A 21,662-nucleotide genomic window follows, 5' to 3' on the forward strand; every position below is an offset into this window, starting at 1 on the left:
AACATTACAATGAGCATGTAACAATTTAAAAATCATGGGGTGTAACTTTATTGTTATATTGATGTGAACAAGCTTGAAACTTACAACTAAAGGTCGTAACAACATTCAATTAAAATCAATCCCACACATAAATGGGGACACCTTGTTCTTGCCACAGAGAAGGAGAAAAAAATTTGTATTCCATACAACAAAAATGGTAGCATACAAACAAGGAAATTTTTTTCCATTATTTGTTACCTAAAAGTACAAGGGACTGGCCCCAGAGAATTAAATGGCACCAGGGTCAAGCACCAAAAATGAACTGTAAAGAATAGACTAAAACAAAAACAAGGTTGGGAAAAAAGAAAAAGAAAAACCACTGACATGCAACACTTTCTTTTTTGGTGCTTGTCAGAATCTCTCAAAATTGTTCTAGCCATATCAGCCATCTGAGGTGCACTTGAAAGGATTCATTTCCATTCTGAGTCCAGTCCTGAAAATAAGACATATTTCCTCAGTTATGAACAACAGCACTATCAATGGTTTGAAATAGTTCAAGTTTTTAGAGCATATGTTCAGAAAAATACAAGGAAGCAATCAGTTTCACTAGTCTTGGTTACCAAATTCTTTAACATATGTAAGTTCCTTTAATGTTTGTCTCACAAGTGAGAAAGCAAGCATCTATCTACCTGTCGCGAATATCTATCCTCAGATTAATAAAGGGCATTATAAACTAGAAAATCAAATTGTAGAAAAATATTAACATAATTTTAGAAAATAGCAGAACAAAAGAAAATAAATTTTGAATCCCATCATGAACACTAATACACCAAAATGCAGATGGTGCAGGAAGACACAAGTGAGAAAAGGCCAGCTTTTGAAAGGAGAAGTTGAATGGGAAATTGAACAGCCAAAATATATATCATGCAGCAAATTCCTAGTGGTGCTAAATAAATAATGAAAAAAAAATCAAATGTAAATTAAAAAAAGGGATTTTCGCACTCATAAGTAATATAAGTGCAACTAGAAAAGCACACTATAGGTAAGGGAAAATATTGAGACGCATTAGGAGAAAGCGTACACGCATGTCGCCTTAGATAACCATTCCCATTGGTAGCAGAAAACGTTGATGTCCTCTCTCTCCCAGATGTTAAAAAATCTTGCATCCTCTCTGTCCAGTCAGAATTTATTCTGCGAGCAAAATCTGCCACCTCCCTGCATCATCAAAGGTTACCATGCACATGAGCTGGGAGAAAACATGCATCTTTGGAAACATACTAGCATAATCACCACACAAATCTTTTACTCAAAATGAGCCAGGGGAAACATGGAAGGAAAATGGGGTGTTGAAAACATAGGCACTACTACTAAGGCTTAGCTCAAGTGGTGCTTAAGTCAAATGGGAAAAAAAAAAAGGAAGAAACATGAGGGTACAGTTCAATAATTCTGGTGTCTTTTCCTCTAAAAGAAAAGCAAGTCACCTGTAACTGAAACTATGCTAAAAGAGTAAAGGTAATGTAAGAACACAAATGTACCTGTCAATTTTTTCCCTAATTGCAGGCTCAATCCCATCATCATCCAAATCTCCATCATCAAAGTCAATCTTAGGAGAAAAGGAGCCATCCTCTTCGTACAGTAAATTTGATGTCTCGCCAATTATATTTCCATCAGAACTTTGGTCACCGGTATCATGCCCATTTAACTCCTATTACAAGGAAAAAGGCAATAACCACTTAGCATTTTGGTAACAAAACAAAAGATTTTTCAACTGAAATCAAAATAACACCAAATAAATGGACTAAACAGCATACAGACAGAAAATTTACAACCACCTTCTTATCCAGTGCAGTATCTTCCTTCAAAGAAGAGTTCTTCTGTTGGTCTTTTTTCTTCCGGTTCTTCTTTTTACTCTTTGAAGTTTTAACCGCCTTTGCATCTGTGACAAAATTATTCACCAGCAGTTTGGAACAAATATAATGGTAGATACAGAACCATGAAGTAAAAACACAGTGACAAGGAAAGCTCACTTACCTCTATCATTTCCATTAATGAAAGTTAAAAGGTCATCAACTGAACGTTCATCTACACGCTCTTCTTCAATTTCGACATTCTGAAACATGTATAGGGCCAACCTCTATTAAAGTCAAAACTAACATACTGTTTAAGATACACAAAACAACTCAACAAAATATCTGCACCAGTTCTAGCTCAGTGAAAAGTGAAAACTCTACCAGCACACAACTCTGTTCCATGTAACACACATGCACACATACACACACACACACACACACAGAGACACAACTGCAACGGTTTCTGTACACCATTGGCAACAGCAATCTACACAGTTCTCATCAAGAAGCAGATCATCTTTTAGCAGAGATGGTTCTCGACAAGGTATATAGCCTCCAAAATGAAATGATCTAAAATCTGATCCTTGCCACTCTTTACCCTTCTAAATAAACTAAGTTAAATTTCAACACAAGGTAAGTGCAACCCTGCATTTTCCGTTCTTTAAGCCCGATGGGCTCTTCCGTAAGGGGGGTGTTAAGATTATAAAACCCTTCATTTACCTTTAGATAACAATTTAAAAACTTTTAAAAGGCATGGTTCTTAAAACAATAAACCGGAATTACCCATTCAAGGAATATGGACTACAATCAACAATGGGATATATAAAATCTGATGAAAACAAAGTAAGACAATTTGGTGGCACCTTTAACCTTTCACGCTCTTTTAGTTCTTTCCTCTTTTTTGCATATAAACGATTCAAAAGTCTGATCCTTGGGTCATCAGTTATGTTTTTCAAGGGCTCCAACTTCTCTTCCTGCACCAAGAGAATGTATAAGAAATGAAAATTGAAAATCAAAGAAGACATAATCGGCATATAGAGTTCTCACAAGCACCAGACACCTCTGTAAGATCATCAGGCAGATGAAATATTTCACGTATCTCCTCCGGTGTTCTTCCTTCAATTTTTCGAGCAAGTGCACGACTGATGAGATCAACCAATGGCCTTAACTGAAGGCTGTCTGCAGCAGATACCAACTCACAAAGCCTATTTGTGCCCATCCTAACGAACTTCTCGTCATGAGATTTCCGTTCCTATGTAACATGAATAATCCAAAAGTCAAATAACCTTGACATTCATTATTCATATTAGAATCAGTTTTCTAGATAAGTATATAATAACAAGGAAAGTGCATTAAAGAAAGCAGTAATACCTTGTTTGAGCGGCCAGGTACTTGATGAAAGCGACAATAATCAAGAATTAAGCTCAACGTAGAAGGGGTGACTTGTTGAGGAAGAGATATTGCAGAATTCTTTGACGAACCCATGCCTTTTGTTATTATTTCTTGACATATCAGTGGGCAAAACATTGCGATTTCTTGTTCGACTTGTTGGATTGAACCATCAGAAGTCTGAAGCCAAATATATGACTTCATCATCTGTGAATGCAAATAAACAGCAGAAGGCTCTGAGTTTCACTTTAAACAATCACGGAAAGCAATTTCTCAGGTTAAACTATACCGGTAATAGATATTGGAATATGAACATTCTACACTAACTTAATTCGGGGATCCTGGGAAGTAAAACATAGATCACAAGCTTGATCTTCATTAATTTCAAAATCTCTGTTTCTGACTTTTGAGACAAGGAGGGAATTCAATTTTGCAAGGGAACAACATTAAGCATATAAATGGCACGGAATGTGTCCTGGTCCACAAGAAAACTAGACCTATTTAACTTATTTAAATGAAGGAATAAAGTAAAATATGAAACGTTTTGTGAATACGGTCAAAGGATTAATTTAAGCAATACTGCCAAAAGCAAAAAAGGAAGTAAACAAGCAATACAACAAAAATGAAATTTCTATTTTAAAAATAAAAAGAAATCAATTATACACATAATTATCATACCTCAGGTTTAATAACGGCCATGTCAATTTCTGACATCTTGAAAGGATTTGAAAAGCAAAATACGAGGATTCTAGAAGTTTCTTGTCTTTGTGCACTGCAAAATTAATTTTCAAGCCCAAGCAACCACATGATGTCCAGCTTCAGAGAACAACTGCAATCAGGACTATTATTACTCCAGCAACATTGTTCAAATACACATGGTCTATGAGAGAATTTTCAGAGCTACACAACTCTCTATATGACAATACTTCAACCAGTATGCAAAATAGGTGTTAGCTTGCCAAAGAGCAGAATGAAGAATGAATTTGGACCTCTCAAATTCAAATTAAAAGCTGCAAAGGTAAAGAAAATAAGTCAATATGCAAAGCAAATGCAAGGGCGTTAAATTTGCAAATAAGCACAACAACAAAATTAATGATGGCCAAAATGCAAGCATATTGTACAACTACAACTATTTTGGCAACCAAGTGGGTGTTCCATTAAATTGTCTCCAACTTAATGTACTGCTAATTTATGCAAAAAGAAAATTGTCTCTGCATTCCCTATGTACAGACACATCAAACGCACACGGTTTCTTTATAAAAGAAAATTCAGACAAAACTAAAAGTTATTAGTTCATTAAATACTATATTATGCGTTATATATATATATATATATATATATATATATGCTCTCACCGGAAATATTATTGGAACTTCCATTCCTGTGGGAAAAAGTAAAAAATAAATATCAATTGAAACGCCTTGAACATCATTTGCTAATGTACTATCAAGGCACTTCCGAGGGCCCAAGGCTGAATAAGTTATGTTGCGCAATTCCACAAAATTTGCAAAAGCAACCTCCTAATTAAAGTTTCCACTTCCCCAAATCTCACTAGCAAACTAGCCCTAAATTTACTTTAACAATTGGCTATTACTTTCCTTAAGAATTCTAACAATAGTAGATTAAAAGCACATGTTTTTTTCTTTTCCACCTTCTCCTTAACCATATTTTACTCATACTCAAATAACAAACAAGATTCAATTCATACAAGGCATTATCTGATTAAAATCACACCCTAATGACAAAAACTAATAAAAAGAAAAAAAAAAATATGAAAACTACTAAAATCACTCATACACATATTGCCACAGTTTATTTCTGAAGCCAAAACCAGTTGAGAACTTTATCATTTCTATGGCCTCGTATCTACCACACAGATTTCCAACTAGCTAAACAACAAAACAAAAAACAATAGATAATAATAAAGCATGGTAGCACAAAAATTAATTAGCATACATGGAGAAATAAAAACGAGATTTTGAATAGAGCCTACAATTCATCAACTCAAACAAACACAAAACAAATGAACCATTCAAGTGTAACAATCAAATCGATGGGGGTTTATCCATTTAAACGAAACGCGTACCTGTTAAAACCCAAAGATGGAGATGTTTCAGAGTAGTAACAAAAAAACCGAAATTTGATGCAGATAAAAGAGGAAATGGAAGGTGGAAGATTTTTCTGTGACGGAAAAATTTTCACTTTCGAGTAGTTTTGTTTGTGCAGTTGGTGTTGTTTGTTTTCTGTGTGTCAAAGTGAAAATGGTGAATAGAGGATGATACAAAGCGAACGGTGTTCGCTAAAACGACGTCGTATATTACCGAAACCCGATTAGGTTTGGTTTTCATTGTTTTGGGCCTAAGGCCCAATAACTGAGCAAAGATTTTGGGCTTGACCAAAAATAGATAAATTCACCTTTATTTTAGGCCCAAAAAGGGATACATCTTGTTGATTGTTTCTATTTTATTTTTGTTTATATATAAGTTTTCAATATTTTTTTTTCATGATTTTTTAAAGAGAGAATTGATATATTTTGAAAACAAAAAAAATTCATGTTTTAACTATTTTTGTTTATTCTTCAAAAAATCCAAAATATATAAAATACTGAATATAAAAATAGAAATCAATTAGGTATGTTTGGTTTAAACTTTGATAAAACTTTCTAAAGAATTAATTTACAATTTTTTTTAAAAAGGTAGATGAATTCATTTGTATTTGGTTTCATTACTTTAAAAGATTTTTTTTCTTTTGGGTACATGTACGATGATAACATTATACATACTATTCAAATTCTTCGTCACTAAACCCACTACAAACAATACATAACATATCTTTATTTGATAAACTTACAATGTAAAATTTAACATCCTTAAAATTATAGAAATATTATTCTAGTTATTTTAATATTAATTATAGTCATTATTTAGGGATAAATACGATTTTGGTCCCTAACGTTAAGGGTCAGAATTGAACTCGTCCCTCTTGTAATTTTGGATTTAAAATCGTCCTTAACGTGTTTTTTTATATTAAAATTGTCCTTTTTTAAAAAAATTTTAATTTTATTCCAAAAATACCCCTTATTTTAATAATAAAAAAATTACAAAATAAAAAAAAAATAAAAGAACACGTTGGGGGGGAGAGGAAACGCGTTTTTGGGGAGTGGGGGGCTGAAAGGAAATGCGAAGGGGGAGGGGAGGGAGAGGGGGAAGGGGAAGGGGGGGGAGAGGGGACGGCGCCGGCGAAGCTTGGAGCTGCCGTCGCCGTCGCCGGAAGAAAGAAGAAAGGAGAGGGGTTGCGACGGGGGAGAAGAGAAGAGGGGAAAGAGAGAGGGAGCGCCGGGAAGAGGGGGAGGAGGAGGGTGAAGGGAAAAGGGGGAGGGGGACGGTGAGCCACTGCCATTGGAGATCACGAGCCTCGCCGCCTCATGCCTCGCCGCCTCCGCCTCATGCCTCTGCCTCGCCGCCTCTGCCTCTGCCTCGCCGCCTCGCCGCCTCTGCTTTTGCTTCTGCTTTTTGTTTTCTGCTTTTGGTGTTGTTTGATTTTGTTAAATTTGTGTTTGAATTTTGTTAAATTTGTGCTTCTGGTGTTGTTGATTTTCTGTTTATGTTTCTCTGTGTGGAGGTGGAGATAGAGGTGAGGGGTGGGGGTGGTGGAAGGGAAGACGGGGAGGAGGAGGGGGAAGCAGGGAGGCAGTGAAGGGAAGGGGGAAGCAGGGGAGGCAGTGAGGGGGAGGGGACACGGGGTGGGGGGAAGGGGGAGGCAGTGAGGGTGAGGGGACACGGGGTGAGGGTGAGGGTGAGGGTGAGGGTGAGGGTGGGGGTGGGGGTGGGGTTGGGGGGAAGGGGAAGGCGGGGAGGGGGAGGGGGAGGGGGAGGCGGAGGGGGACGGCGGCAGCGTTGGTGGTGGTGTTGGTGGTGGTGATGGTGATGATGATGTTGATAATGGTGGTGGAGTGGCAGTTGGTGGTGGTGGTGGTGAAGGAGGTAATTATGTTGGTAGTGGTGAGGGTATTTTTGTCCAAAAAAAATTAAAAGGACGATTTTAATATAAAAAAACACGTTAAGGACGATTTTAAATCCAAAATTACAAGAGGGACGATTTCGATTCTGACCCTTAACGTCAGGGACCAAAATCGTAAACTATCAACTAACATGTAGTTTGTGGATAGAGACCGTCCTAATTTTTACTTTTTAAGGTACGGAAATGTAAAATTCATTAAAAAAAAACTTTGTTGTTTAAACTTTAAATAAACTTATTAAGGACTTGGTTTGTGCATGAGGGATTTTAAGGTGAAAAATCGGAAAAGTTCTGTATCTATGTAAAAATTATATGGATGTTATTCAAGTACCTTTCACTACACGTGTTTTCCTCCACCCACACACTTGTTTGTTTTATACGCGCCTCATATAACGTATATAACGTAATCCTTCTTTTGCGTGATCAACCTTTCTCAACGTAAACCTTTCCATATAACGTAATCCAAGTACCTTCTTCTTCTTCTTCAATCTAATTAAATTCGTTGTTCTCCTCTATTCGCGTTTTTCTTCTCTGCATTATAGATCTGGATTGACTTCAACGTAATTAGCTTCGTCGTTCTTCTTCTTCTTCGTTTTCTTCTTCGATCTGCACTTCTGAATTAAAACAATGAATGAATCATCTTCAAATTAGTTGAATGAGTGCGATTTGGATAATTCTTCTAAAACGCATCAATAATTTGATGAGGTTTGGATTATAGAATTTTGAATCGAATTCAATGGAATGCAATTGCTAATTTTATTTGAAGTGAATTGAATGGACTGATGTGATCTATATCTGAATTGAATTGAATTGAATTGATAATATGTAACTGTGAGTAAGTGTGAGTAACTGTTTGGTTCGGTAAGTAATATAGAGTTGTTTCACCATGTGCATGTGTTCGGTTCGGTATGCAGAAAGGAGTCTAAAAAAATAGACAAATATATTGTGTTTTGTTCTCTAAGCACTATATAATTGTTTCACCGTAATTAAGATTTTGGTTCACCATAATTAAGATTTCGGTTCACCGTATAGACCAGCTGTGTTGTGGATGAAAAATTTGTCCCAAATGTGGGAATGATTTTCAAGACACTAGAAGAAGCTGGAAAGTTCTACAAAAATTATTCCAAACTTGCCGGTTTTTCTACGAAAATAAGGAACACGACTCGGGATGGAGACAAGATTAAGAATCAACTAATTGTATGCATCAGAGAGGGGAGGTGGAAATCAAAGATATATCCAACTTTGAAGACAAACCCTTCAGCTGGGTTAAATTGTCCGACCAGAATTTACGTACACATAATGAAGGATGTTAGTCTTTGGACAATTTTCAAAGTTGTTTTGAATCACTCACATCCTTGTTGTCCAGACCAGGCTGAGATGCTCAAACAACACAAGGAGCTTAGCATGTTTGTGCGTCGCACCATCGAAACCTACGAGGAAGCCAGAATCAGATCGAGCAAAACTTACCAATCATTTGTGGCAGCAGCTGGCAGTCACCGTGAACTAGCAGGTTTTATTGAAAAAGACGTCAGGAATTACATCACAAGGGAAGTACGGAATATTTTCGAAGAAGATGATGCCAAAGAATTTGGGAAGTACCTAGTAAGAATGAAAGAGAAGAACTAAATTTTTCAACCTTGAAGGCGATCACTGCATTAAACATGCATTCTGGGCCGATGCAAGAAGCAGGGCTACATTTGAGTATTTCGGAGACGTGGTTTCATTTGACACCATGTATAACACAAACAGGTATTCGGTTCACTCAAATATATTTTGATGTTCAGTGCATGTATATATTTCGGTTCACCACGGTGTGCTTGTTATTTATGCAGGTATAATTTTGTTTTTAGGTTCTTTTGTGGGCGTGAATCACCACGGCCAGTCGACACTTCTAGGATGCGCGCTGATGAAAAATGAGAACATCCAATCATTCAAATGACTATTTGAGTGTTGGCTACATTGCATGGGAGGGAAGGCACCAAAAGGTATTCTTACCGATCAATGTGCATCAATTCAAAGGGCAATTGAGCTGTGCATGCCAACAACAATTCACTGCTGGTGCATCTGGCACATTATGAAAAAGATCCTAAGCAAACTAAACGGCTACAAGGTACACAATGAAATTGAACAAGAGATGAGCCATGTTGTTTGGAACTCGTACGGCCTCGGAGGCAACAAGTGGCTTCCAGGTAATTGATATTTCAATTCGAATTATTTTCATGCTCATATCTTTTTTCCCAAATCATGCACTGTTTTTGGTTCACCACACCTTATCAGTTTGGTTTGTTTTGCAAAGCTGTACGAGGATCAGTATATATGGATTTCAGTTTACTTGGATCACCACTTCTGAGCCGGGATGAGAAGCACACAAAGGAGGTAGAGCATGCATTCATTTTTCAACAAGTTCATCACACGGAATAGCTCCTTGAGACAATTCGTGAAGCAATACGACAATTGCCTAGCAAGCAGAGAGAGAATTCGATACTGCAGATTTTCACACCATGATACCGTGCACAACAAAATCAGCAATAGAGGCACAGTTTCAGCATCTATATACCTATGAGAAGTTAAGGGAAGTTCAAGCTCAATTCAGAGGTAAAGTAAACTGTATCACAAGATCAATGCATTCCATGTTAGGTTTCACAACATATGAAGTCATAGAGTAGGTTTCCAACTCCATATTCAACAAGTTTATCGTCACCTACGATGCAGTATCACGAGATGTAAAGTGCCATTGCTTGCTGTTTGAGTCTAGGGGCATATTGTGCCGCCATTCCCTAAGCGTCCTAAGCTTTGAGCGAGTGGATAACGTGGCACCGAAATACATATTGGAACGTTGGAGCAAGAACATAAAGAAGAGGCATACACACATTAAGAGCAGCCAAGATGAACTTCTACTGGAGCCGAGAAGTAAGAGATTTGACAAATTGGTGTTTCGGTCATACAATATATGCGATTTTGCATCTGAGTCTGAATAGTTGACTGAAATTTTGCACCGAGCATTTGACAAGGTCATGGCGAAGATGGAAGAATATCAAGAGAGAAGCAAAGGAAAAAGTTTGTTAACCTACGAAGAAGCGACATTAAGCAATGTGAATGACCTTCAAAGCCCACCACGTGTCAAAACAAGAGGTCGGCCCAAGAACAAACTTGGATCAAACCTGGAAAAAAATATCTCAAATGCCATGAAGAAAAAGAAAAAGACAGCTCCAAGTGAGGTAAAATTGACTTGCTTTTGATTAGTTGAAAATTCAATAGTTAATTTTGCTAATATACAATTAATTATGTCTTTTGTAGTTGAACCTTTTAGACTTCGGATCATCAATTCAGTCAAGCTCCACTCTTTATAATGCACCAGATATGAATTATCCAAGAGAGGATTGTACAAGTTTTAATTTTATTAATGTAAATTTTTGTTCACCCATGAGCAAATTTCGGTTCACCATGGTTATAGCAGGGTTAATTTTTTATTTTTGTTAGTCTTTAATGAATAGTCACTTTTTTTGTGAAATTCTATATTGATATATGCAGTTTTTTGATTCGTCTAGTGTATTAATTTCAGTGTTCAAGGTTCAGGGTTTAGAGTTTAGAGTTTAGGGTTTAGGGGTTTAGGGTTCAGGGTTTATGGAGAGTTTAGGATTTAGGGTTTAGTGTTTTGGATTTAGGGTTTTAAGATTTTTGGGGTTTAGGTTTTAAGGTTATAAGGTTTTAGGGGTTAGGGTTTAGGGTTTAGGGTTTAGGGTTAAGGGTTCAGGGTTCAGGGTTTAAGGTTTAGGGTTTAGAGTTTAGGGTTTAGGATTTGGGGTTTAGGGGTTAGGGATTCAGGGCTTAGGGTTTTGGGTTTTAAGTGTTTAGAGTTTATGGGTTTAGGGTTCAGGGTTCAGTGTTCATGGTTCAAGGTTCAGGATTTAGGGTTCAAAGTTTGGGTTTAGGGTTTAGGGTTTAGGGTTTAGTGTTTAGAACTTAGAGTTTAGGGTTTAGAGCTTAGGGTTCAGAGGTCCAGGGTTTATGGGTTCAGGGTTCATTGTTTAGGGTTTATGGTTCAAGGTTCAGGGTTTAGAGTTCAGGGTTTAGCTCTCCGAATTTCTGTACAGTGTGTTTGCGACTTTCGGTTCACCGTGTTCTTTTGGTGTTCGTAATGTGTTGGTAAATACACTGACTGCAATCACTGAGAACCTGGAATAAAACAGCAGCCAAACAGTTCCAACAAATATATAAATTAACATCTCAGATGAGTAATCCATCTTGAATCAAATATAAATATTAACATTTGATACATATATACATTGATATTAAGAATAGATATATACATTAACATTGACATATATACATTTGAAAGAAGCATTGTTTGCTTTTTTAACAAGTTAAACAAAATATTGTTAATTACAACCAGTATGTGCTATTTGCTATCTAAATCCCCATATGTGAATTTACAATAAGGGCTGGAGAGGATAACAGATGGCTTGGAGAGTCTTATTGCTTCAGATTCCCAAATCACTTGGTCTCTGATTTTGTTCATTTCATGCAACAGAAGATTTGGACCATATTGGTATCTAAAGCCATCAATCTCATCCTATATTTCAATTGAAAAGAATTAGTTACATAAGAAATGAACCCAAATGAAATAAGAACAATATCATTCAAAACCCTAATTATACTGTAAAAATGCAATCACAATAACCCTAAACCCTGAACACATTAAATATTAAGTAAATCAAAATCACATTAAATAACAACAAATTTCATTCAAAGCCCTAGTTATACTGTAAAAATGCAATCACAGTAACCCTAAACCCTGAACAAATTAAAAGGAGGCCACCGAATCGAAAAACATTCACTTGGTGAATCAAAATTATAAAGGCCACCGAACTGAACATTGTTTATGTGGTGAATAAATGGTGATCAAATTTCAATCAATAAGAATAGTATTTCTGCATGGAAAAGAACTATTGAACAGAGTAACAACCAACTTCAAAGCCCTAGTTACAATATCAACTGAACTGAATGAAATAAGAAAAGAAAGAAGTTTATTAATTAGAAAGTACTTACTTGTGTCCAAGCTTTATATTTATATCTCTTCCCACTTTTGATTTTTCGTGGATCAATTGTTTCAAGCCATTTTATCACGTATATTCCACAATCATAGTTAAGCAAGAATTGAGTATAATACGATCAATAGTATACAAAATAAAACACATTAAAAATAGCACTATAGAAGAGAAAGATTCTTACTCTGTACGTTGACCATTCAATTGGATATACTCTACTTCCTCTCCCAGTCCATCCTCCATTAAGGGTTTCGCCCCAGCGTACACCCTCATCTGGGAAATTATTAAACCCTGAAAGAGACAAAAAAAATAAATAAAGAGAACCAACAACAGTGAACCAAACTCCTTTCATGTATAGAATAATTTGAATAATTTACAACAAAATAACTTACCACAAATTTGTTCAGTTTCACTCTTGATTCAGGTATATCTTTTTTTGGCTTATTGATAGGGTCAAGGACATAGAATTTCTTTTTGTTGATATCAGCAATCCACAACCACCAATGCGCTCCATTACAAATTGGGATAAATAGCTGAAGTTTCGGAAAATTATAGAATATTTCAGTCGAAACAATAGCAAACAAGAGAATTATCAAAGAATTTTTAAAAATTACAACTTACAAATGGATGCGATGCAAGTTTCCTTTTGTCAAGAAACTGGTGGTGGTGGGCATACTGCTCAATATCAAACCTGTAGGCCTTGTTTGTCTTCTTATCAGTGTACTCCACGCCATGTGTTCCCAACATAAAATTCTGCAAAATGAACATCAGCTAAATTACATTTCCACCAAACCGAACACAATTCATATGCCCACCAAGAAAAAGGTTTTCTTCATGCAAAAGAACTCAATAGAACACATAAGAATCAGGTGAACCAATATTAGCATTCTGACTGAATCGAACAGGAATCAGTAGTGAATAAGAAATTTAGCTTACACAATATCCAGCGGCACAATGTATATTTGTTCCTGATACCGCCGAACTTTGATTTGGTTGAGAATCATGCTATGTATACTGACAACCTACACGAAGAAAAGTTATGAGATATACTGTATAAGAGTGTTTAAAAAAATTATTATTGTTAACGCAATTGGGAAAGAATTTACTGAGGCATGCACTTGTTCTCTGGGCATTAGAGACATGAAATATTCTCTTAACCCCCTTGACGTGCGAAAAATTACCGATTAAGAATTTATAATGAAAATCAACGTTGTGAGTACAATTCTTAACCGATGAAAATTTCGCATATTAATTTAAAAAGAGTTGTCACAATTTAAGAATAAAATACTGGGAGTAAAATTTCCAGGTCGTCTCCCAACGAGTTGCTAAGAGAGTGCAAATTATTGATCAGGGGTTTTCCGAAAATTTTTAGAGTTGAGGAATGGAAAGTAATTGATTATAAATCAAAGCAATGAAAATTAACAATAGATTTTATGTAATTGAAATAAAAGCCTTGGCTAGGAGAAGATTAATCGGAAGTTCTATCCTTGTTGGATTTTCCGAGATTAATAGTAATAGGTTGTTGTTTCTACTTAGTTAACCCTTACCGAATAAAGAAAAGTCAAGTAGTTAAGCTAACTCCAATTCACAAGTCCTAATCCTCTCCCTTGGGAAGGATTAGCATTAGTGACTAGAGAGCCAGCCAACAACTTCCAATTACCTATTAATCCTTGAGTCTTCCAACTCAAGGGTCTCCTATTAATCAACTCCAAAGTCAAGTTGGTAGTCTACTCCATTGACATGGATGCCATTTTCACATTCATGTAAAGGGAGTAGAAATAAGACATGATAATTAGATTGGAATTGAGATAATCAGGCAAATAAAGAAATTAAATAGAAAATACTTTTGCATTAATAAATTCCAAAATTAAAGATATCCATATGTAACTCTGAACAAGGTAAATGGGAAATAAAAGAGTAAGGGAATAGGAAACAAACTAGAATGATAAAAACTTCAACGGAGGTAGTAACTCTTCTCAATATCCAACTCAAAAGCATAAAACTAGAAATATCTGAATATGAAGAACCCCAGAGGAAGTAGTAATATTTTTCCAAGATTCAAAAACTAAAACTAAAACTAATGAATGAGAATGTGAATCTGTGAACGTGCCCTGAGTCTCTATTGTTCCCTGGCTCTAGTCTGTATTTCTGGGCCAAAAACTGGGCCAAACTCAGCCCAAAATCACTCCCAGCATTTTCTGCAAATTCTGCACGTGGCGCATGTCACGTGTACGCGTCAAGTACGCGTATGCGTCGATGGTCTTATGCGCGTGGCACGCGTATGCGTCAAGTGCGCGTCCGCGTCGTTATGGGATGTGCCAAGTTGCGCGTACGCGTCAGGTACGCGTGCGCCTCGATTCTCGCTGGTCAGGTCCTTAGTTTCTTGTGTTCCTTCCATTTTTGCAAGCTTCCTTTCCATCCTCTAAGACATTCCTGCCCTATAAAGCCTGAAAATACTTAACACACGGATTAAGGCATTGAATGGTATAAACGGGAATTAAAAATACATAATTTAAGGGCTTAGGAAGCAAGTTTTCAACCATGGAAAAAAATTAGGAAGGATTTGTAAAACCATGCAAATTGTATGAATAAGTATGCAAAGAATTGATAAAGACTACTCAATTTAGCACAAGATAAACCATAAAATAGTGGTTTATCAATCTCCCCTCACTTAAACATTAGCATGTCCTCATGCTAAGCTCAAGGAGATCAGAAGAATGAATGCGGGAAAGTAAGACTCATGTAATGCAACCTATGTTAATGAATGTAACTATATGCTAAGATGTTTTCTACCTACTTGGTTAAAAGTAAACAAGTTCTCTAAGATAAACATAAATCAGATTCCACTAATTCAAATAACACAATAATAGGCAAGTAAACTTGTAAGAAGATAGCTCATGAAAGCCAGGAACATAGAATCAAGCATTGAACCCTCACTGGAAAAGTATATGCACTCTAATCACTCAGGTGTTTAGGGTTAATCCACTCTAGTCTCCTCTAGTCATGCTTTCTAAAACTTTGCTCTTCATCTAACAAATCAACAAATATCTAGTGTACAAATGCAAACATTATGAGGTCTTTTCAAGGTTGTAATGGGGCTAAGGTAAGGGGGAAGATATATGTATGGCCAAGTGAGCCTTGAATTGAATCCTTGACAATCCTAAGTTCTCACCTAACACATATACACACTCTATATAATTCTAATTTCATGCCTAACTACTCAAAATCTCACTTTTGTATTTTTCTCATACTCATGTATCAAACTTTCTTTAATTTCATCACATATGCATTGATCCTTTTATTGCAACACTTAACATTGGGGTAATTTTTGTCCCCTATTTATCTATTTATTTATTAATTTTTTTAAATAGAAAATATGAAAGCATAGTAAATTAATGCATATGGCTTTTCATGATTTTACATGAGTAGCACCTAATTTCTTAATTCATTTGTCAATAAAAATAATACTCATTCTCATCAACCAAAGTTCCCACATTTTTCCACACTGAATTGACACACAATCTCTATCTTAAGATAACCAAAGATTTAATTAGGGTAATTAATTATTTTTCTGCTTAAGGCTAGTGATGTGGTAAAATAAAGAACAAATGGGGGTAAAAAATGCTCAAAAGTGGCAAACAAAGGTAGATGAAATGGTAGCTATTTGGGATAAGTGAGCTAATAACAAATGATGGCCTCAATCATATGTATGCATGAATATACACTAAACAATGGACATATAAAATGGAACAAACCATAGATTGCAATCATAGAGAAGAAAACACACAAGAATAAAAAATCATGGTTAAATAATGTAACCATATAATTTAAGCTCAAAATCTCACAGGTTGTGTGTTCCTAGCTATAACCCATATTCCAAATTACAATCTTAAAAAAATTTTAACACAAATTTTCAGTTTGAATTAGTGAAATACTCTAAAATAAGGTCTTGAGGAGAAACTCATTATTTCAGCCAAGCAGAATATACATGCAAGCAATTATTATCATGCAGTCTATCCTATCTAATAAAAGAAAAATGACATATTGGTGTTAAGAGAGAGAAATTATCTCTGGAAGTCAGGTACTGACCTCTCCACACTTAAAGTGTGGCACAGTCCTCCGTGCCATTAGTAAGGAGCAAGGTGGGGCTAGTAGCATCACCTCCACTGTCGGGCTCATCATGGCTCCCAGTGTTGGTAGGTGAAGTAGAGTCTGGGGTATCCTTCTCTTCTGGAGGTGGGTGAGTACTAACAATGAACTCCTTTAGATAGGTGTACCGGCGCTTGTTGCGGTGCTCCAGTCGTTCCATCTGCCAGTCTTGCCGGTATAACCTCTGAAGGATCTGAAGGAACATCTGAGTAGTGAATGGTGGAAGAGGTGTGGGTGATGGCGGGGTGGAAGTGGGATGAGTGTCTACAGACGGGCCGGGATGTCGGCTAGCAAAGGGTACTGGGGGTCTGATGTACTTCCCATTCGGGACATACTGATCAGCCACTGGGATCATGGCTTTGGTGTCCCCAGCCCTATAAGAGACTCCTGCTGCAGAGACAAAATCCGAAACCAATGCGGGAAAGGGTAAGTTACCCGCAATCTGTACGTGTCTCATGGCCTGCCGGATGTGCCTTGGTAAATTGAGAGGCTGCTCCGTAAGGATGCACCAGATAAGAACAACCATGTCTGCAGTGAAGGTGGACTCGTGAGTGCTCAGAAATACATAGTGGGACATAATCTGTGCCCACATGCGAGCTTCCAAGGTAAGTGCGGGAGCAGAGATGCTCTTAGGTCGAGTCCGATGCTGTCCATAGATCCAAGTGCTGCCAGGTTGTGCTATAACTCCCAAGACGCTATCCCAGTCAAACTGGTATGTCTGGCGCTTGAGAGAGGCCTCTTGATAGGCGTCCAACCCCTCTGGGTCAGGTGAAAGATCCAATACTCTCTGAATGGCTCCCTCAGAGACAGGGACTTACTTTTAACAAACATAGACAGACTGCAGTGTTGGCAAGTGAAAGTGGGAGTAGAATTCAACTACCCATGATAGATTGGCCACCCGCGGCTGCCTCCTCAAGAATCTCCACTGTCTTCTCTCGATGCGGGGCTCCACAAAATCAACGAGGTGTGTTAGAAGAATGAGTAGGTGTTCATTGTTGTAGTTTCGCTCAGCCAGGATAGGAAACATCTACTCACAGTAATGGTTAGTGAACCGTGCAGAGTCTCTAGCAGGAAACGCCTTTTTCTGCCACATCCACTTTGATGATTCTCTTTATCCGCTTGGTGGGCAGCTTGATGCTTGTAGAAGGTTGTACCTTAGCCAAGGTTCTTTTAGTGCCTTGCCGTGCCGGTGTCTTGTCAATAGCCTTCTCCTTTTCTTTCTTCGTACCCATCCTAAGGAAGAAGGAAAGAGGAAGAATGTTAAATATAGATAGCTAAAACCGGAAGGAAGGAATTCTAAGTAAAAACAAATGCCAAAGGAAATAAACAATGTCCTGAGTGCATGGTAGCTACAGCATGCAGGTAAGACATCAAGGAAGATCATAAAGGTGAGATAAGCCTCAATGTAGTCCCTGAAGTTGCACTCGAGCCTCATAGTAGTCCCTGAACTTAAAAGTTCCTCAGAGTCATCCCCGAACTTGCACTCCGGGACTCAAAGTGGTCCTTCCGGCAATTTCAGCACACGTGGCGCAACCGGAAAGCTTAGCTGGCAGCGTTGGTGACACATGGGACTCACAACGGCTAGCTGATGTGGCAGAGTAAACTCTTCCAACTCAATTTGGTCCCTCAGGTGAAGTTAAAACCATAATCCCCTTTTTTGAAGGCCACATTGTTCACTCTGATGTCTCCTCGTCGGTGTTGTATTCTTCTGTTCTCCCTCTCTGAGGCCCGAAGGTTATGGCTAGCACGAGTAATGCAGCTGGGAGCTCGAACAATTCACGATCGTTTGGAAGCATCATGAGGAGAATGAACAGAAACAGAGAAGCTCGTTTGCCAAAAATGAAAAAAATAATCATGGGAAGCTTGGTTTCTCTGAAAGAGGTAAGCCAAAAATGAAAAAAAATGTGGTTCCTCTGTTTTTTGATATTGTTGTTAATCTAATATTCACAAAAGTTCAGGCCGTTTTTTTCGATTGTAATTGGTGGGTATGAACGCCTCTGTTCTGTTCTCTGTGCTAGGGTTTGATCACTACTGGCTTTCGTAGTGGTTTGGCCAAGAAAATTGTAGAGTAGGAGTGTTTCTTGTGTTTTGATGATATGAAAACATGTTCTTTATGTGTTAGGATTTACTGCTCTTAGTGGAGGAGTTTCCAAACTGTTAATGTATTTCAGGACAATGACTCTAATCAATGAATTTGTTAAACAGAATTTGCATGATCACAGTAGAAGTAAAGATCTTTTGGGAGTTGAAATTTTTTGTAACTCTGATAATGGATTCTGAATTTGACTGATTTACCTAATTGCCTTTCTTTGTATTGGGTTGGTTTAGTTAAACTGAATGTAATATGTAACGTTGTTTAGTTAAACTGAGTGTGTGATCATAAAGGATTCTTGCATATATAAGTTAGAGTAATATAAAGTAAGTTTTGCAATTGCTAACGAAGTTAACTTAGCTATTGGAATAGTCAAATTGTTTGATGAATTTGGTCTGGACTAGTAGATTAGTTGTGAAAAAGGGTATGTAAATTTGAATGGTTTGATCCACCAAGATTGAAGTTAGTGTCTAGAGAACTGCTATCCTTAGTTACACCAAAATAATGTTCTTGATTTCACACTTTCTTATGTTCACATGACACAAATCATTAGCAACATGATCAAAATAAAGGTGAAATATTATAACAGTTAACAATTAACAAAGTTAGGCACTCTATTCAATACCCCGGTCCACAATAACATTTTCTAATAAAAATTTTGAAAAAGAAAACTACAAAATAATGGAAGACTTAACTTATATTGTTAATTTGAATATAGTGATAATATAGCACAGTGAAATATTAGAGGGAGAAGGAGAAGTAGAAAAGCAAGGGAGTGGTGCTTTTGTTGTCAACTGTCAAGTAATGAAAAGGAGAGAGTGAGAGTGATGATGAAAATGGTAGAAGAAGGTTAGGACTGAATCAATGCTATGATATGAAGAAGATAACAGATGCCATTTAATGAGCTTTCATTAACTACTATTTACCATTACTATTTCTAGATGGTTTTTCTTGTTTCATCTTGTATATTATTTTATTGTTTTTTAACCTCTCTAGTTAGTGATTACTTTAGCTCCAAATTTGGTAGATTTTCTTTATTTCTGTGTGCCTTTTTTTGTTGGTAGTAAGTTGTAGTTGTATATATATATTTCCCTCAGTTGCAAAAGAAAAAAAAGGGTCTTGGTCTTGGGTTTTGTGGGGAACTACACGGAGAGTGAAGTTTGGTGCCTGTCCTTGTGATTTATTTGCCAGTTTGATTTAAGACACATATTGCTGATTATATATACTGAATTAATCCTGGACTGATTATATGATGTTAATACACTGGGCTGCTGTCTATATATACAGAATTAATCCTGGACTGATTATATGCTACATAATGTTTTGTCAATCTATTGTTACTCATTTATCCTGTTCTGCATAATGTTCTGTAACAGTGCTGTGTAGGGACTAGTTTGATGTCACTTACATAAGTCTAGGGACTAGTTTGATGTCACTTGAACAAGTCTAGGGACTATTTTGATGTCACTTATATAACTGTAGGGACAGTTTTGCTACCCGGAAACAACTATCTGACCCCTTCTTTGGTATCTGAAACAGGGCCTTATAAATGCAGTTAAGGAGGTTTTTCCAGATGTCCATCACAGATTATGTGTTTGGCATATGTGGAAGAACTTCAATAAGCAATGCAAGGATCTCCAGCTTAGAGGGCTACTTTGGGATTGTGCAAGGTGTACTAGCCAAGATGGCTTCCTTGATATCATAAAAAAGATTGAAAGGGTTAATAAGGAAGCCTGGGAGTATTTGAACAAGTGGCCCTATGCAAGGTGCAACACAGGAAACTACTACAAGGCTTACAAATTTCATGAAGTTTGTGCCCAACCCTGGATTCAAGGCACCCAAACACAAAAAATGAAGATTAGGATGATTATGTTTAGGAAAAGCAGGCTGTTTTTTGTATCTATTTTGCTGATGTTGTTTACAATGCCTAAAACATTGTCCCAGTGTTGGAGATTTTAGTATTTGAATTTTATGAAGTCAATATGTCAACAACTTTGATATACTTGGTGTTTTGGCTCTATAATGTCTTTTTTGAATCAAACATTACCAATATGAATTATGAATTATGACTTTATTGAATTGAGTTTTCTCAGCCTTTTGTTTATATCTTATCCTCTATTACAGACTTAAGAGTAGTTCAAATCCTGTCCATTTCTATTTCATTGAAAAGAAGTCCAGGAACAAAAGTATGCATATAATAAAACACTTTAATTTTCATTTCTTTCAAACAAAAGGATAGGAACAAGTACATGAACAAGAAATACATATAACATGCGTGTCATTTGTTTTTTGCTAGATACAGTTGATCCTGCTGTCTATCCAACTTTAATACAAGAACACCAATTACAATCAGCAGCATGAACACAAACATCAAAATTCTCCCCATTTTTAGAACCCTAATTTCAGCTTCTAATTTACCAAATTTCCAAGCCATCTTCATCTTCCATTCTTCATCATCAACTAAATGTCTTGTTCTATCATCACATGGCATGGCATCTTCCAAAACTTTATCAACCCACATAAACAATCCACACCATTTCTTACCCACAGTCTGCACATCAAAGAAAATTCAATCAGCAAAATTTATATCCATAAATACAGCAATCAACAACGATAATACTTACATTGTAGTTCGGGCAACCCAGGAACGGTCTCCCTGGATTAGAATCCGTCCCTGACCACCACAGCACCGGTCTCGACTCGCAGGCACACCATTCTGGCAAACGAGCTTCTCTGTTTCTGTTCATTCTCCTCATGATATGCTTCCAAACAATCGTGGGTTGTTCGAGCTCCCAGCTGCATTGCTCGTGCTAGCCATAACCTTCGGGCTTCAGAAAGGGAGAACAAAAAAACACAGCACCGACGAGGAGACAGCAGAGTGAACAATGTGGCCTTCAAAAAAAGGGATTAGGGTTTTAACTTCACCTGAGGGACCAAATTGAGTCGGAAGAGTTTACTCTGCCACATCAGCTAGCCGTTGTGAGTCACACGTGTTACCAACGCTGTCAGCTAAGCTTTCCGGTTGCGCCACGTGTGCTGAAATTGTTGGATGGACCACTTTGAGTCCCGGAGTGCAAGTTCAGGGATGACTCTGAAGAACTTTTAAGTTCAGGGACTACTACGAGGCTCGAGTGCAAC

At 37.1% G+C, this 21,662-nt stretch overlaps 1 protein-coding gene across 2 annotated transcripts; it reads right to left on the reverse strand.

Moving 5' to 3' along the window:
* Positions 1-24: 24 nt before the first annotated feature.
* On the reverse strand, positions 25-5,530 carry LOC112726274 (SKP1-like protein 21). 2 transcript variants are annotated; one of them, XM_025775600.3, is made up of 10 exons: positions 5,305-5,530; positions 3,897-4,228; positions 3,201-3,425; positions 2,890-3,081; positions 2,693-2,803; positions 2,011-2,089; positions 1,812-1,915; positions 1,515-1,684; positions 1,061-1,194; positions 25-472 (listed from the first exon to the last, which is right to left on the reverse strand). In XM_025775600.3, coding segments are annotated over exons 2-10 (1,053 nt in total). In that variant the 5' UTR covers positions 3,933-4,228; positions 5,305-5,530; the 3' UTR covers positions 25-470. The 2 variants fall into 2 exon arrangements, with proteins under 2 accessions (XP_025631385.1, XP_025631388.1); XM_025775603.3 differs by having other exon boundaries at positions 3,897-4,047; positions 5,305-5,490.
* Positions 5,531-21,662: the final 16,132 nt, after the last annotated feature.

Source organism: Arachis hypogaea, chromosome 12 (genome assembly GCF_003086295.3).
Source record: "Arachis hypogaea cultivar Tifrunner chromosome 12, arahy.Tifrunner.gnm2.J5K5, whole genome shotgun sequence".
NCBI lineage: Eukaryota > Viridiplantae > Streptophyta > Magnoliopsida > Fabales > Fabaceae > Arachis > Arachis hypogaea.